Source organism: Hirundo rustica, chromosome 4 (assembly GCF_015227805.2).
Source record: "Hirundo rustica isolate bHirRus1 chromosome 4, bHirRus1.pri.v3, whole genome shotgun sequence".
In the NCBI taxonomy this organism is placed as follows: domain Eukaryota; kingdom Metazoa; phylum Chordata; class Aves; order Passeriformes; family Hirundinidae; genus Hirundo; species Hirundo rustica.
In genome coordinates, this window is record NC_053453.1 from 60895571 (window position 1) to 60913109 (window position 17539).

At 42.4% G+C, this 17539-nt stretch overlaps 1 protein-coding gene across 1 annotated transcript in view; it reads left to right on the top strand.

Annotated features, from left to right (window-relative positions):
• MPPED1 (metallophosphoesterase domain containing 1) overlaps positions 1-13079 on the top strand; it is a 63292-nt gene extending 50213 nt beyond the window's left edge. Inside the window, exons 5-7 of the mRNA XM_040062105.2 lie at positions 579-694; positions 5256-5369; positions 8817-13079. Coding sequence (XP_039918039.1) covers positions 579-694; positions 5256-5369; positions 8817-8935 — 349 coding nt within the window. The 3' untranslated portion in view covers positions 8936-13079. The remainder of the gene's footprint in view (positions 1-578; positions 695-5255; positions 5370-8816) is intronic.
• The last annotated feature ends 4460 nt before the right edge of the window (positions 13080-17539 follow it).

The window sequence follows — 17539 nt, forward strand, 5'->3', positions numbered from 1 at the left end:
ATATGGAATGTCTTAGAAGCAAGTCAGCACAGCAGAGGACAGAAGAAATTTGTGTGTAAGAGAAGCAGCAGCATTCTTGTTCTGATGGGATGTATCCAATCAGGGAAAAAAAGCAGCAGAGATGATGTCTCTGACTTTAGAGCCGGATCTGTCATGGTGCCAGGGTCTGTCCTTGCCCAGCTGGTCATAGGCTAAGGGCCAAACGTGCTGGGAGCCAATGTGAAACGTAAATCACATGGAGGTGTCTGAGACAGCTGTTCTTCTAAATGTTGTGAGAGTCAGCGTGATAATCCACACATGGAGATCTTGGTATCCAGGGCTTGTAAGTAGTTGGAGCAATACTGTGAATATTTTACTGTATGCTGTCTACTGAAAGCGGGGAGGACTGCACGTATTTGTCGTACCAGTTAAACAACACTGCTTGCGTGGAAAGAGGGGATTACTGTGCACACAAAGAAGAAAATGAATGCTATTTGTGTCTCCAGATTCCATGGTAGTAAAGAGTCAACCTCAGTATTTTAATTAGATAACCAGTACATGGAAGTAGCACTGAAGACATTCTCCTCCTCTCTTGGCAGGCAACCTTGGTTTTATGGCTGGGGCTTTAATCTTCCACGAGGCCAAGCACTATTAGAGAAATGGAACCTTATTCCAGATGGAATAGATATTCTTATAACACATGGACCACCTCTCGGTAAGAAAATAATAGTGCTCTTAGCTGTGTATTTCAGATGATTATATGGTAACTGATGGCTCTCCTTAGGAAAAGAGTGCAATCCTGACTTACAAAAGTCAAAAGCAACATGCGTACTGATTTCAGCAGCACCAGGACTTCAGCTCATGGTTAACTAGGATACTTCTGCTCAACGGCAGGGAGTTAAATAATGGCTTAAAAAATAAAAGGTTACCACCTAAAAGCCATAATGAGCTTTATAAATAAGCAGGGTCTTATACACATGTCTAGTCTGCCACTGGTGAAATTACTAGGTTGAAAGCATGGAGCCTGATTGAAGAGAAATGCAGGATTAGGAACTTTCTCCCTGACTTGTTACTACGTTCTCCCACCAGTAACTACCCAGACTCTCTGTTTTTCCCCATCAAGATGACTTGGTGCACCTTCTGCCTCACAAACCCAGATGCTCCCTGTTGTTTGCCTGTTCTTTGGACAGGATGGTTGAATCACTTATCTGTAATACAATTTGGCAATATGAACTGATCAAAAAGAAACAGTTTTGCATGTCTGTTTTTCAAACATTAATATAGGTGATATAAAAGCTATCTATAATAGATTTCTTGTATTCCTAGAATATTTTGACATTACCTTTGCTACAGAAATAATACAATCACACAAAACTTGTCCATATTCAGTAGAGGCTTAAGGCTTTTAAGCTGTTTTTCAATGTATTTAACATATAGCAGTCTATATTTAATGTGACTATGTGTTTGACTATCACTAATTTAATAAATGGACATGAACAAGCAGCACGTACTCAAGTGTTCTGCTGAGTCTTACTGTGCTTTGCATGAAATGATGGCAGCTGGTTTCTTTAAACCTTTAGATTCCTCAATTTCCTGAAGCTAAAGCCCTCCTTCCACCTTTTCTTCTCTTTCAGAGCTTGGAGGAGAAAGTATCTAAAGAGTTTGTTTTGTTTTCTTTAGAAAGATGTGTTTGCATTCCACTGCTCACTAATCCTGGAGGAAAGCAGCTCTTTGTGAGCAGAATTTCTCACAGTTAGGGGTGTGTGTTTTGATTCTTCACCTAAGTGGAGTCTCATGCCATGCCATGGACTGATTCTAATATGAGCCTCTAATATGTATTGTAAAAGTGGAGGTCAGAAATTAAGTGTTTTGGCCCTCAGATATGAGATCCAAGCCGCTGGTATGGCGATAATCCCTGCTAAGATCCAAGGCACAATGCTGTGTCTTTCATGTAGTTTTAGTTATAAGTCATATTTAAAACTTTTTCAGAAGCTTTTTCAGTGCTTTGAAAACCCCTTTTAAAGCCAGCTGACCAGCCATAAAACAATCCAACCTTCAGCTGACTGAAGATTCACTTGAAATCTAATGTTGGAAAATGGAGAAATTCAACCACCTTGCTACTTTAGCCACCAGGCCTCTCCAGTAGCCTCAGGCATCAGCAGAGGGAGGAGGAACCCTAAAGTGCAATGCAGAGCTGGCACTCAACAGACAGGCTTTAGTAATAAATTTAATAGTAAATTTAATAATTGAAAAGTAAATGAACAATCGCAGTAATTCTGAGGAAGGGCCACCCATCTCCCGTGCTTGTAACGGAGTGATGTGAATTCCCCCCATCTCCATGGCTCAGCATGTGTTCTCCCCCTTTTTTTTTTTTTTTCTTTTAATTCTTTATCTTCAACCATCCCCCAAGAATTTCCTTTTTTTTTTTTTTTTAGAAGTTCCTGTTTCATTGTCTCTCCTTTATTGATGCATTAATAGGTGGCTCAGGCACAGAACCCTCTGCCCGAGGGCAGGAGCTGTTGGTCTCCCTGACACCCACGGCAACAAATATATGACACTTCAAAGAACTTAGCACTCTGCTTAACTTACAGAACCACCTTATTGTGCAGCTCTTTCCGCAGACCTTTTGGGAGACAGGATCCTCCTTGACCATCCCAGCTGATTATTTTAACCAGAAAGCTGATGCCTGTTGTTCTGATCTTGGAACTCAGAACCTCGCTAGAGTTATTCCTAATGACCATAAATAGCAACCAGTCCTCTTGCAAATTCTGGTTTTTTTCTCCAGCATGGCTGCCTAAATTCTGTCCATCATCCATTTTCTGTGCTGCTTTCTCATCCCCTCTCTTCAAAAGAGTGTGCGTCCTCCTGAACTAATTAATGCTACATTATTACATAGGTTTGAAATGGTCTGATTTAGGTGCAGAGGCATCATTAAGAGTTAATGAACTTTGGTTTTCATTTAACCATGCAACAAAAATCTGAGTAATTTTTCTCTTGTTTTAGAGCAGTGCTTTGAGATGAAACCAGGGCAGGAATATATGGGAGGTTCACACAGGATGAGAAAAGAAGGGTTAAAACAGCTATTTTTGACCATTTTATTAGTAACCTGTTTATTATTATTAACAAAGGTATACAATATATTTCATAGCTTATGAAATATAGTATTTGTGATTATGGGATCAGTGTTAATGCTCATTTCCATATCAGCATATTTTTGTTTCCTAAAGATCTCCATTCATGGTTTTTATATTTCTCTTCTGAAAGTTCACTTTTTTTTCTTTGTTTTTAATTTAATTTCACCTTTAAGTCTTCATTTGCAGCTGTCTGCTTGATAGTCTGTGACAAAGATTTATACTTTCCTGACAGCTGCAGAAACCTGTTTCAAGTAACCAAACATTAAAAAACCCCTAAGATGAACTCTAATTGTTAGCTAGGTGTAATCAATTATTCTTAGTTTGTGTAGTCAGGTGTACATAATAAGCTGCAAACATATGGGAAGGCTTCAGAAGGGTGATAATGCATGTAAACAAAAACATGTTCAACATAAATAATGCTTAATTTAATGGAGAAGTTAATTTTATGGATTTTTGTTTGTGAAGTTTTTGAAGTGGAAATACTTTTGGCTTTATGTTCACTGCAGACATTTTGACAATTAACTGTTTCAAATCATTGGAGTATTAAAACCTATGGTATAATATGTTTACTCTGAAAAAAAAAATATAAAAGCATGACTTTATTCCAGAGGAATTGCTGGCCTCAGTTTGACATCATAAATTCTGCTTTTCTCCAGTGAATTTTGACCTCCCTTTGATGGCACAAGTGAATTCACCAGGAGTGAGCATTGTTCAGTCTGGCTGTAGTTCAGCAGGGTTTTCTTTTCCTGCATCCCCTGACAGGTGCCAAACAGCACCTTCAGGTCTTTGTCCATGATCAGAACTTCCTCTTTTTGGCACTTAGGATGCCCCATGCCCAACTTTTATCTGAAAATTGAACTTAGCTCTCCGAGTAGCTATGAAAAAAGTGCAAACTTTTGCCATTTTGGTAAAATGGCTCACAGTTTACTGAGCCCAGTTTTAAAGCACTGGCAGCTAGAGAGGTATTTCTCAGTGTGTGAACCTACCCTGAAGCCCTAGCAAATCTGAGAGCTTTTCCAAGAGTTTGAATACCACACTTCTGGTCTTTTAAACCTGTTGGTTGGCTGCTTAGCCATGCTTGAGTGGACATCAAAAGTAAATGTATGAAAACCAGGTCCAGGCTCTGTACTTCAGGCTAAAAGCACAATATATTCACACTACTGCAGCAAATCCAAGAGATGCAAAGCTATGACAGGCACACAGGGAAAATATCAGAACAACGTATTAAAGCAGGAAGATTTTATCTTTTACGTTTACTAATTTGAGCCCGATGAAAATGACTGAACAATAGAAAGAAAACAGATTGGTTGTTGCAAACACTCCAACACAACATCCTCCTTATACTACTACTTGGAAGGAAACATGAGACTTCAGTTGGCAGTAAACATTCCCCTGCAGTAATTTCAGACAAAGAGGCAAGTTGATGTAACATTTCTGTCTATTTTCATGAGAAATACATTTTTACACAATTTTTGTGCAAGTAAATGCAGCACTTAAATGCGTCTTCTGCAAAAGGCCTGAGTTTCTCTTCCCATCTGAGATAAATCAGTTTAGGCAAGTGGGGTTTGCTGTGGTTTAACTCAAGGATGTTATTTTTTGGGCATGCAGTGGATTCCTCACCTGAGTTTCACTACTGTAGGGTTCAGTGTGATAACAATATAGTTGTAGTATTGGCAACACAGATTCCAGTACATTGGTTCAAGTGTTCAATCTAAATAAGTAGGTCCCAGGACTGGTTTTAAATAGTTAAATGTTCTTTTGAATTCTTTAGAGGCTCACTTAGGACTTACTGCTCTTTACACCTCATTCTCTTCAGGAAGAAAAATAGGTAAAGCATTGAGTTATCCCATTAACAACAGTGCAAAAAAGTGCTTTGATTGTAGTGATTATCTTTATTCTTTGAAAAACAACTGGAAAGAGTTATCATAGTCCTTTCTATCCAGATGAGCTTTTATGGTTTTCCACCAGTATTTTTCTTTCCTTTCTCTTCTGCTTACCAAGGCAGACACAATTTTTGCCATTTCAATTCTTCTGTAGCTGTTTGTGAGAAACCATGGGATGTGAAATCTCAAAAATGCTGTGTAACAGCGCAACTTTGTGGATTACCTGTCTTCTCTTAAAGCTTTCCTTTCTTTTCCAAAGGTTTTCTAGACTGGGTTCCCAAGAAAATGCAACGGGTGGGATGTGTTGAGCTGCTGAACACAGTCCAGAGACGAATACAGCCAAGGCTTCATGTTTTTGGACATATCCATGAAGGTCAGAATACATTTCATTTTATATATATATCTGTATTTAGAAACTGCAGACAGGGAAGGCTTAACCAGCATTTTCAAACTTGAATATCTGAACTGAAGCATTTCTAGAATTCAGATTCATATCTAGCTGCATATGTAGAGGTGAAATTGGCACATTTCAATTCTTGTACTTGAGCTTATCTTTCATTTCCTACATCAATGAAACAGGTTGATGCTTCCTTCACAGGGATGAGTACTGTGAATTTTAAAATAAGAATACGAGTCCAGTCATTACAGAAAGTGACTAAATATTAGGATAGAGGGGTTTATTTTCTCAACAGAATCTGTGCTTCACAGTAATCCATGTGAGATCTTGGTGTTTCAGTTTCTGTGATTGCAAAAGGGGTAGGAATGTTTTGAGGGGTGCTTCTAAGGCTTGGCCTTCAAGATTGTACAAAAACAGTTGTACATCTCTCCCCATCACTGTGTATATGAAGTTGAAATCAAGAGGGATGTCACCACTGACTGGTGTAGAAGTTCCAAGATATTTATGGATGCATTTAGTTGCTTTGACAGGGGAAACATTTTGTGCTCAGACAAAACCAGTGGTTCTATTGACTATTTGGTATTTAACTGGGAAAAGAAATGGGTTGCCCTCATACAAGCCAGTAAGTGGCGGCAGATATGCTCTGCTGAAGTCAGTGACAGCAAGAGTTGATCTCCAGGCAAAGGGAAAGGTACCGGTCTGTCCTGTTCACAAAGCAAGGCAGCAAGGCTTCAAGCAGTGCCCCCACCCCGAGCAGAAAGCAGTGGGCTGTGCAGGAGTGAACCATTGGCATGTAAACGTGTATTATCAACTGATCAGCCTTTGGCAGTGTTAACTTTCTGGCAGGAAAAGATATTCCACAACTGCCGGTTTTCTTCTGAGACTGCTCCAGTCTCTGCTGTAGGATCTCTGTGGGTCTCACCAGTGTAGAGATGGAAAAACTGGAGGAGCTGGCATTCAGATACTGCTGATTTTGCGAAGAACTCTTCCCAAGACAACCCTCTATGACTTGCTGCTGGGGGCTTTCACTGTGGCACATTAGAAGTGCTGGTGATGTAAAATTAATGGATAAGATGTTCAGATCATTATTTCACAGCTCAAGGATTTGGTCCATTCTCCTGTGTCTCGTCTGTAGTGACCTGTTAATGCCTGGTTATTATCCGAAGTGCTGTTAAATCACAGAGTAAACAAATAATGCTGGTTGAGCAGTCTTTGATATTCCAACCAAGAGAGCTGGTGAAAACGGTTCAAACTCACTGTCATTTCAGAAATTGTAAGCCAAGAGGGTTGCAGGGGATATAAGCAAACAGCAAGCCATGAAGCTTCAGGCAGGTAAACAAAATCACATCTGCTAAAACCAAGCCCAACTTTGGCTCTCGAGGGAAGAGAATGGCACCTCCGTAGAATGGTAAATCCTGTGAATTAATGTAGTTGGCACAGTAGGTATCAAAACACAGAAACAAGGTACTCTTCCTGTTAACGATCATAATTTAGAGAAAACAAATGGGGAACTGCAGAGCCTGTTTTTCAGTGGGATGCTTAATCTCTGCAGAGAATAATTCCCATTGCAGACAGCCTGTGCAAACGAAGCTGCACTTTGTAGAGAGAATACATGATTTGAACAGATGAGTTCTTCCTCTGAGTGAGCATAGCTACATCTGCAGCAGTCATTTACTGAACATCTGGGGGGAAGAAGTGCTTATAAGAGATGTTTCTTCCCTATTCCCACTCTGCACTACCATGTCTGCCAAAAAATACCTCTGCACATGGGCTTGCTGCTGATGCACTCATGGAAGGGACAAGCGGCGTGGCAGGGGCTCTGGCTAAAATTCTGGTTTTCCTGTTGTAGCCAGTACTCCGCTGAGGTCATGGCCAAGGAAACTCTGCTGGCAGTGAGACAGGAGTGAAAGCTGTAGCATTAGGAATCTTCCAGCAAAAGGAGTGTGTGAGCAGGCTGATTCTGTTCTCTCCAAATGTGTAGCTCAGGAGACAGAAAGTCCCAGCCGCGGTGCTGACTGTCCTCCGTGCATTTTGTGTTTTCCTCAGAACAACCGTTCTGTGGCAAACAGAAAGGGATTTAAAGAAATGCCTGTGACAGGAACCTGACAGAGTTTTCTTCCCTCCCTGGTCCCTAATTATAGTGTGTTTTTTCCATGGGAGGTGCAGGAGGCCCTGCATTATTCAGGGTGTTTTAAGGAAACAAAAATAAAGGAATTTGGCTACTGTTTCTTTGTTTGCAAATTATGCAATTTTCAGTGCTCTGAAAGACACAAATTTGCATTCAGAAAAAAAATAGGGTCCTCGGTACCTACGATTTGAATAGCTAGAACTCAGTGTGCATATAGCAATGAATACATTTCACTATTAACTTTATGAAAGGTGAGGTTGAATCTTAGTACAAATGCTTTCTACCAGGTGATTCCCCCAAAATCACGTATTTCTGCTGATGAATGCAATTCTTCATATTGATGATAGCATTTCAGTGAAAGTTTCCAACATTAGGCTTTTAGCTTCCATGTAATCAAGCTTATGTTTTTTCCTACTGATTCATTAAAAAATTTTTGACAACGGAGGGTGTGTCTGCTTTTTCATAGCACCAAGGCTGTCAAAGGGCTTCTTTTTCACTTTTGGGAACAGCATTTCACTGTACTACTACAGGCAGTACAGCTGGAAGTTTGGTTTTCTGCAGATTTAACTCTGTTTGGGTGTCTAGCCAGACATGAAATGTATAGCTGCAGCTTTTTCACCACTGGTGAGACACATGGATGTGTGTGTTCTCCTGTGGAAATGTTCCGGTGTTTTAGGGTTTTCATTCACCTTGTCTGTTAGACAATGCATTCAACAATAAAGCCATTTTTTCTTAGCCTGGGCAGGCATTTTAGTGCCTTTCCATCAAGTTTGGTCAACAAATTCAAAGACATAGCAAGAGGAGGTTCCTACTAGTCAGATGCTGCCCAGATGCACATGCACTTGTGCTTTTTCTTCATTGGTTGCTTAAAGAATGTTCAACACAGGGCAGGAAAAAAAAGGTGGGAAGATTAAAATTGCCCAAAGTTTGCTGCACTGGTGACTGCAAGCCTAAATGATCAGAAGCATCCTTTCCAAAACCAAAAAGGTTTTAAGAGAAAAATCTCTGCAGAGCAAAGCATCTGTCTTTGTAAAGAGATTTAGTGAGCTGGCTGCCAGAGATAATAGGCACTAGCTACTGGGGCCCATTTTGCTTTTCTTACACAATTTAAAAAGTTCTGCTGTAGGACAAACGTGGTATTGAGTCAGGGAACATTTATGTTTTGCACAGTGAGAATTTTAAAATTCCTTCTGAGTAATAAAAAATGTGGCACTTATCATTGTGTGATAAAGGTAATTAAAAAATAAGGTTAATAAGGAATAATGAGAGTAACCAGAATTTTTCTTCCTTTGTAGGTTATGGTGTCATGGCTGATGGAACTACCACCTATGTGAATGCATCTGTGTGCACTGTGAATTACCAGCCACTTAATCCGCCTATAGTTATTGACTTACCTACTCCAAGGAACACATGATTATAATGAGGATTTAAAGTTGTACCCAACACATTAGCAACTTTATGTTGCTGGCTGAGAATCCCAATAGGGAACCATTCAACAAAAAAAGCAAAATCCTTCTTTTTTTTCCCTGCTAGCTCTTTACAGATAAATTTAGAGTAACAAAAGTGGACAAGGAACAAAGACATTTTGGTTCCAGAAACAGATTAAAGACTAACATTTCACCATTAAAATGTTTGTGAACACAGAAAAGTGAATGCATTCCACATATATATATATATACATATATATATATCTATATATATATATCTAGTAGGGCTTTTGTACATACGTATATTCGACTTATTAAAAGAATGATGTCTTTCAAAGGAGTGTTTCTTCAAGAAAGTTTGCAGTTTAAACATAAGTGTTTAGACTAGGTTTTCCTCATTTCAGATGTTTTCCGTTGAGCTCTTGGTAAAGTAAAAATGATGGTAAAGATGTTTTCCCTTAATCAACATGGCAAATATAAAAGATGGTGCACAAATGACCAGTCACAGGAGGAAAGCTATTTCTCCAAGTCCTCCAGGTCTAAGTCTTTGCATCTATTCAAAATCAATTCAAGAGAGGCCCTAATTCACTGTACTGAAATGAAGTTTTACTACATCTGGCATTACAGATGGCAAGGGAAATGGTACATATTGCCAGCATGCTGTAAACAGCTCAACAGTCAAGAAGGGAGACTGTGTTAAGTGCAGTATAAACTCAGGAATTTGTAACCTGGCCTCGCCTGTTTAAAAAAAAAAAAAAAAAAAAAAAAAAAAAAAAAAAAAGAGGGAGAAAAAAAAAAAAACCTATGTTTTCATATGGTAAAGCGATATGTGATTGTATTTAAGGAAAAAAGAAAGAGGAAAAAACCTGCAAAGAGCCCACCCAATGATCAGTAATGGTATTTTAAATAAAATCCACTGGGACTGTTGGTTTAAAACCTGCTGATGGGACATGCAGCCAATGATGAGCTTACTGGTTATTTGGCCCTAGTCAGGAGTGGCTAAATGTCATTGTGGTCATTTTGTCCTTGGTAATCACGGATGTCAAGGAGAAGGCATCAACCCAAGGTGTAGTTTGGACCCTCGCTTTTGGGTGGCTGTGAGTAATGGGTACACAGCAAGGTGTGCACAGCAGGGGTCACCTCAGGGGACCTGGTACTGCTCTTTGCCCACTCATGGACACTGCTGTGAGAGGCCCAGCACATACCCAGTAGAAATCCATCTGTTGTATTGCTTTTGGCACCAGGCAAAGCAGGGGACGTGTCAGGAGCTAGTTTGGATGGTCCACTGCCATGGCACTGCCCATGCATCTCTCCTGCGGTGTTAGCAGAGGTACTCAAGCTGCTGGGATTTCAGTCCTGTCCTAGGCAGAAGCTTAAAACTTGATGACAAAGCCACCAAAAAAAGCCAGGGCTTCAGACATGTCCTGTAAGAAATGGATTTCTGCTTTGAAGTAACAAACATGCCTTTTTGACTTGATGGAGATAATTTAACTGCTGTATTCTGAATGTGGACATCCTAAATTTGGGGCTGACAGCATCTAGACATTAATCTTGTTCACACACATTGGACAGACCACAACACTGCCAGCTTAGTGCTGGTAGCAGCTCTGTGCATAGCCCACACCTGCACACACGCGTTGGAGAATTGTGTGTGTTATATGGATGTAAATGTGAGTTGTATGTAGCAGCTGCGTGTACATTATACACATAAACAATTTAAAATAGCTGTGTTGCAAAACCAGGCCATGTGAACTTCGACCCTGAGCAAGGGGAGCACAAACTCTGCTTTTCACTGGCTTCCCATGTGCAGCAGCTTTTCCAGGTGCTGCCTGGAGCTGAGACGTTCCAGCCCAGTAACTGACTCATGCTGCGGACTCACAAGGAGCCACCAGACCCCCATAAAACACAACAAGACACAGGTCTGTCATTCCTTGTAATCTGTTGGGTGACTGTGTGTCTAAACTAATGTGCTGCGCTTTTTTTCCTGAAAACAAAACCCAAAACAACTGGTGACACCTGCAACTGCTCTTTGGGTGAGTGGTTCATAAGTGCATGAGCTGTCTGCCATTGATTCAGCTGGGGCCACTTTTGTCAGAACTACTGGTGCAGAAATTTCAGGATCAGCTCCTAAATCAGTAAGAACTGAAATTCATAGTTGAGTATGAACTGTCATCATTGGGAAGATGAACAATAGCATGTAGTTAGAATAAAAGTGGCTTAGCTAGTCACAATTCAAGTGGCTTGCAACAAATGTGGCAGGAAATTGGCTGCATGTTAAAGTCTGAAATGTTTACATTCGCTCACGGCACTTAAATGTTAAAGTGAAGGGAAGAGGTCCTTTTATTAGCCTCAGCAAAATTTCTATGTCAACCATAAAATATTATCTTAAAAAATTTTTTTTCCTAAGGTATTCTTCCAAATACTGTGTATTTTTATGTGAAAAGGATATGAAAGCAACTGTTACTTCAAAATATCATTTAAAGTACTTGAGGTATGAAAGCTTAAAGATTATTTAATCATTTTGGCATAACTTGAGTGTTGTAATTTTTCGTCAAGCATGTTAGACAAATAAAGTCTTAAAAAAAAAAAAAAAAATACAAAAAAACCCCCACACAACAAAAATAAGGTCTCTTAATGTCCAGCTCATGTGATCAGCTCCATGTTGGAATGACTGTCATCTCCAGGGTTAGGAGCCAGGCTGTGGGACATTAAAGCTGTTTTGGAGGGGAGTCAGCAGAGGGTGCCCTGCTCTGTCCCCCAGCTTCCTGCAGAGGGTAACGAGCTCGAGGTTGGGGTTGCAGAGACGGGAAAACAGCAACCACTGCCTGTAATGGATGCATTTTGGTGGGAGAGTGTACCAGGTTTGTCTAGGAGGCAGGGAAAAGCTACCATGGGAGTGCTGCAGTGCAGCTCTTGAGAGGTCAGGAACTGGGATGCCATCCTTTGCGAGTGGGCAATTGTTGGGGGAAGATGAGTTCCTGCTCTAAGTTGGGTGTAAGGACACATCTTCACAGAGAGGGAGGTTAAGGCCAAGTGAACATTTTTATTTTAACTTTGTGGGCACAGAAAGACCTGAATTTCTGATCTACCTCAGATAAGGGAGGCCGTGAAAAGGAAGATTTCCACAAATGTTGCTGTGCCATTGTCAGCTCTATTTAAATTTGGGATGCCCTCTCAAGTAATTTCCTGACCCACCTCCCTATTGCTGACCTTCACTGATATTTATCCAGGTAGCAGTTCTGAAGGAAGGTGTGCTGAAGTGTATCACTAAGATGTGCATTCCCATCACCAGGCAGAATTGTTGGCTGAGATTAATTCTGGTTCATTTCAGCAATGAATAGGGGAGATATCGCTGCACGTCAATGAAAAAAAAAATGACAAGATTATTTTTACCTCCCTCAGTCACATACGGCTGAGGATGTGAAATGTTCCTTGACTAGAAGGAATGAGCAGACTGGAACTCAGTACCCACCCAAGCAGCTGCTTTTGGTGCCCCAGGAAGGACCAAAAACCCTGTCTCAGGGTCATGCTGGGGACACAGCAGGTGAGAAAGTGCTCTGGTCTTGCTGCACGAGGGAACCAGAGGAGATAAGAAGTGGTTTGTCCTTTCCAGTCACTGACTGCTGCCAACAGTCAATGCAAATACTTCAGAGGAAGGAGGAATGAGACATCCCTTAGAAGACAATTTTTGGAATAATCTGCCCATGGGGATCTTTACCCCCCTCCCATTTATTGCTGTTTGCGTGAACATTTCGCTCTTAAAACCCATATTATTGCCTTCTGCTCAAGTAACTCACACAGAGCAAATATAACTGCAAATGGTCTTTCCTTTCAGGTACATTCCTGTCCCTTCCTTGTAAGTCTCTCTGCATCTGCGATTTTAGTGATATTTTGGAACAGGGAGCACCCTGGATGATTATGCACAGTGCATTAGAGCAACAGTATTTCACTTATACTTGTATGTGTGCTGCTGCTTGGGTTTATTGACTGTCCCTTTGTTCTCTTTTTATGTGAAAAGTGAAAATAGGACTACTTACACACACCTCTTTTGTGCCATTTGTTATTTTGTATATTGGCCATTATGTTGCTTTTTACTCACTTCATCTAGAAATTAAAATAATTTCAATTCTAGCTAGACTCTATTTCTAATTCCCTTATTTTCCCATCTTGGAAAAACTCCCCTCCTCTCTTTTTGATGTGTCATTTGGGAGTTGGTGAGAGGCAGCAGTGCCAGGAGAGGACCTCCTCTTCCTTCCTAACTGAACATTTAGACACAGTTCTCTGCTACTTTTTCTCTTGACTTTTATCCAATATCTTCATTTTTTTAGGAGTTTTTTGGATAATAGTATATATTTGTAACCCCTAGTAGTGAGCTGCCTATGGCCCTAGCTGGGTTTTCTCTTCAAAAGCTGAGAACTGATCTGGACTTACCACAGGCATCACCCCTTCCTCTCAGGCAGCCTTACCCAGGTTGTGTCTGTGGTGGGGATGTTCTTCCCCCACTCTGGCCTGTTCTCCTGGCTTTGGTGCTGCCCTTGGCGATTCTCATCATCCCTAATTGTGCTTTGCTGTGCTACATGTGGGGAGCTGAGGCTGCTGCTGAGTGGGATTGTGTGACATTAGCACAGCCCTCATCCTGCTTTTGGGGATTTTGTTTCTTAACTGCTGCCATGACCCTTCCTTGCCTCCCATGAATAGTTCTTCCACAAAGGTCTTTATCAAAACCTTCACGATTGTCTACACCAATTACATCAGCTATAGCTCTTCTGGCCAGGACTTTGATGTACAATATCTTTCAAATAAATTAAAGGAACCGGCTTTTCTTTTGCGCAAATCGGTCGGCATTGTTTCCCCCCAGGCCAGTGAAGTGTATTCCCTCTCCAAAGCACGATGGACTAAAACTGAGCAGAGCAATTACCCTCACCACACATCACTGGGCCTGTGCACACAGTGCCCTCGTGCTCTCTGCTCCCAGCCAGGGCCACGAGGGCTTCCTGCCACAGACGCTTCCTGCGCTGGGAGAAGAGCCCGTTCTTGCCTCTGCATGGCCTTGGGGACAGGGGGACAGCCATGGGGAACCACGACACAGACAGGTTGGCTGTTCTGAGTACTCTCATTACATTTATCCTGTCATCCTCTCTGTTCTGAATGGGGCGAGCAACTTGAGCAGGGCCAGATGGGAACGTGCTGGTTGCTAGAAACATGTTGCCGTGGATTTTGGTAGAATGAAGCTCCAAAATCAGCGAAAGGAAAACGCTTTGCCCAACCACAGGGGCTGCCCAACACCCAGGAAAGGCTGGGGAGAGTGGAAGGTGATGTTAAAGCACCCTCCCAGCAGTGCAGCCCCAAGTGCCCCTTCCCCAGTGCAGTCAGAGCCTGGCTGTGGGGGCAAGGGCCGGCCCAGCTCACTGACAAGTGCACATTGGGAATACCAGGAGATATCGAGATTGGTGGTACAAACCTGTCCTCAGAGGCCACTGGAAGGGCAGTGAGGAGGGGTCTCAAAGGTCTGAGGTGCCTTCTCTCAATGAGTGCCCCCTTGTCCATGGGGCACTGGCTGCATATGTCCTGGTGGGGATCCTGCCTGTGGGGGGGTGGGATGGAGCTGATGGAGGGGACTAGAGGACTCCATCTGTACCTCTGCAGGGCACAGAGCCAGGTGACCTCTGTGCTGTGTGCTGTGAACTTCAGAGAGAGGCTTGTCCCTGCTGGGTTTCTCTTTCAGCCTGGTGGTGCTGCTGCTCTGCTGAAACACGAGGACAGGAAGCAACAAGATGAGGTCCTGCACAGCCCTGCACCTCCACAGTGCTGAGGAGGCCTTTGTGCAGACAGAGATACTCTCCTCTGTGCAGTGTAATAACCCACAGTGGCAAATTTCAGGGTCTCTGCCAACTTTACCTGCCACCATGATGACCTGGGCCAAATTTTCTAGAAATAATAAAAATATGCAGGATAAAGCAGTTTAATATAGGCAATTTAACATATATTCCTATTTTTTTCCTACTCTTTTATAAGGCTGTTGCATGGCACAGCCATTCTGCTTGTGTCTGTTACGTGGTATTTTAAAATGCTGTTTCACGAGTGTCAGCTACTGACGACGCTGCCTTTATCACCAGCTCCTGTGCTGCCCGTGGTCACTCCTGCTGGTCCCTGCCATTTCACAGCACTCACGTTGGGGCTCCCTGAGAAGCATCTCACCATGGACACCCCCACTCTGGATACCTCTTTGGGCTCCCCAAGGATGATGTATGAGGGTCAACCCATCCTGTCCTTGTTTCTGAGCCCACAGACAAACCGCAACACCTTCTTGAGTAACACTGGCTCCAAAGACCTGCAATGAGCCAGGAGTGGTGTAGGAAAAGGAGACAGGTCCTTCTTGGGGTGAGCCTGGGGACAACTCCTGGCATCATCCCAGGCCTCTCTGGGTGAGCCAGTAGCTGCATAAGGGGTAGGTTCCCTCCACTGGGATGGAAGAGCCCTATTCTGGGGGGAATGAATACCAACAGCAGACAGAGCAGAGGCAGAGCAGGACAGCAAGGTAAAGCATGGCGAGGCAGGGCAAGCCTCCAGAGAAAATGGCCCAGTGGGGTCCACAGCGTTGAAATTTGTTCCATCAGTTTGTGAAATGGTACAAACATCTGGCACCCCGTTACCCTTGTGGCCTGCCCGTGGCTTCCCACCTCATTCACACACCAGGGGATGCAGCACCTCTGCCCTTTCTTGCTCTGTAGTGACATTCACAGGAAAGGGAAAGCCTCTGTGGAGCCACCATGAGAAGGAACTGCTCCCAGCCTGCTTCCCCATCACCTCAGCCCGTGCTCTCTGGATGCCCATCTCTGGGCAGCGATGGTTTACCCCCACGCCTTCGAAAGCAGCTTCTCTCCCCACCAGTTCTGGTAGGAATGCAGTGTAAACATAATTATGTTTATTGCTTGTTCAGAAAGAAATAAAAGCTCTGAAGTGTTACCTATCCGGTTCGTTTCTGCAGGCGCCCTTAACAATAATTAATCATATGTATTAACATGGGGTCAAGAGACTTGTCAAAACTGCAGCTCTCGAGTGGTAAACAGAGCTCATGCAATTAGCATTCCCCACTCTGAAAACGCTTGGATTGATTCATTGTTCTTTCTAACACCTAAGAAAATCAGGGAAGTAATAAATCATGAAAATATAGACAAGGCACTCAGCAAACTATGATAAAGACACTTCATCAGCTGCCTGCAGCTCTGTGGCAGTGTTTTTGCCCTGGAGTCAACACTGAGCTGGTTGCATGACAGCTGGAACCACCAAGCACTCACAGACGCTGCAATAAACTAAGAAATTTTGTACCTCTTCTGAGTTAAATGTAGGGGATTTTTTAGCTGCTTTTAATCCAACTGCAACCAAGCTTAGGCTGCTATGCTTTCAGTGTACAGATTTTAATCAGAATAGTACGACTGTCTCCGCCAAGCCCATAAGTCTGTGTGGATGGAGGGGGAAAGGGTGCTGTTGCATTTGCTGGTCAGGAAAGGGTTCTTCCATGAATGCAAGATGCCACAGTGCAAGACACCAATCTCTCCCAAATGATGGACATGGTTTGTTAAAGTAGCCCCTTTTAACTTAAAAAAAAAATAAATAAAAATAAATAATAAAAAAAAAAAAAATCAGCACTTGCTAAAGGAATAAAGGAAAAAAGCACAACAGTGGCAGATGAGGAATGGTTCCTCCAAACTTTGAAGCTGGATTTATCTATTAGAAACAACAAAAGGAACGCAAGGCTGAGAGATGGAAAGCAACAAAATGTATGAAAGCAAATTACTTGAATGAGGCTCTCAGAAGTGATGGTGAGGTTTTGTGCTCTCTGTTGGCTTTGTTTCTGTCTCTGAGTGAAAAAGGAGAGCATACTTTAAAGAACACCCTTGTCTCAGTAGTCACTGCTTGGCATTATTAACAGTGGTTGTGTTCGGCAGTGGTGATGTTGGTATAAAAATCATCAGGAACTCGCAGCCCACAATTAGAGTTGAAATAGGAAGGTGGTATGTGTTGGATATTTTTTTTTTTTTAATAAAGAGAAAATAAAGACTATTTTTATTCTTTAAAAGGTCCTTGAACTTTTAAGAGGCCATTACTTCTTACTCCTTGATGATTTCACAAAGGCTTTTCCTTTCCTGCGTACATGACTTCAGAGAACTGTGAAGTTGTTCCCTCAAGAAGAGGGTGCTGATACCAGTGGGAATGACTCTGTCAGATGCTCAGGGTCCATTGAATCTGGAAACCAGCTGTGAGGAGCTAAAGGACTCAAGTTTCTTTTCCAAGTTGCTCACTTAGAGCACCTCTGGAAATACCCAGTCTGACCTCTTGCTTTAAGCTGTGGAAGCTGCTAAGGGCTGCTCCAGCTGAGCTTTGAGGAACTTCAAAGATGCAGAACTCAACACCCCTCTGGACATCCGTGCTGGCGTTTGACCACCCTCATGGTGTAAAATGCTCTGTCCTGTGGAATGGAAAGCTCGAGCCCTGCATTCCCAAGGGAAGCCACCTGCCCCGCTCCCCAGCAAGTGTGGCTGCACAGTGGCATCCTTCAGGGTGATGTCCAGAGTGGTGGCCAATGCCAG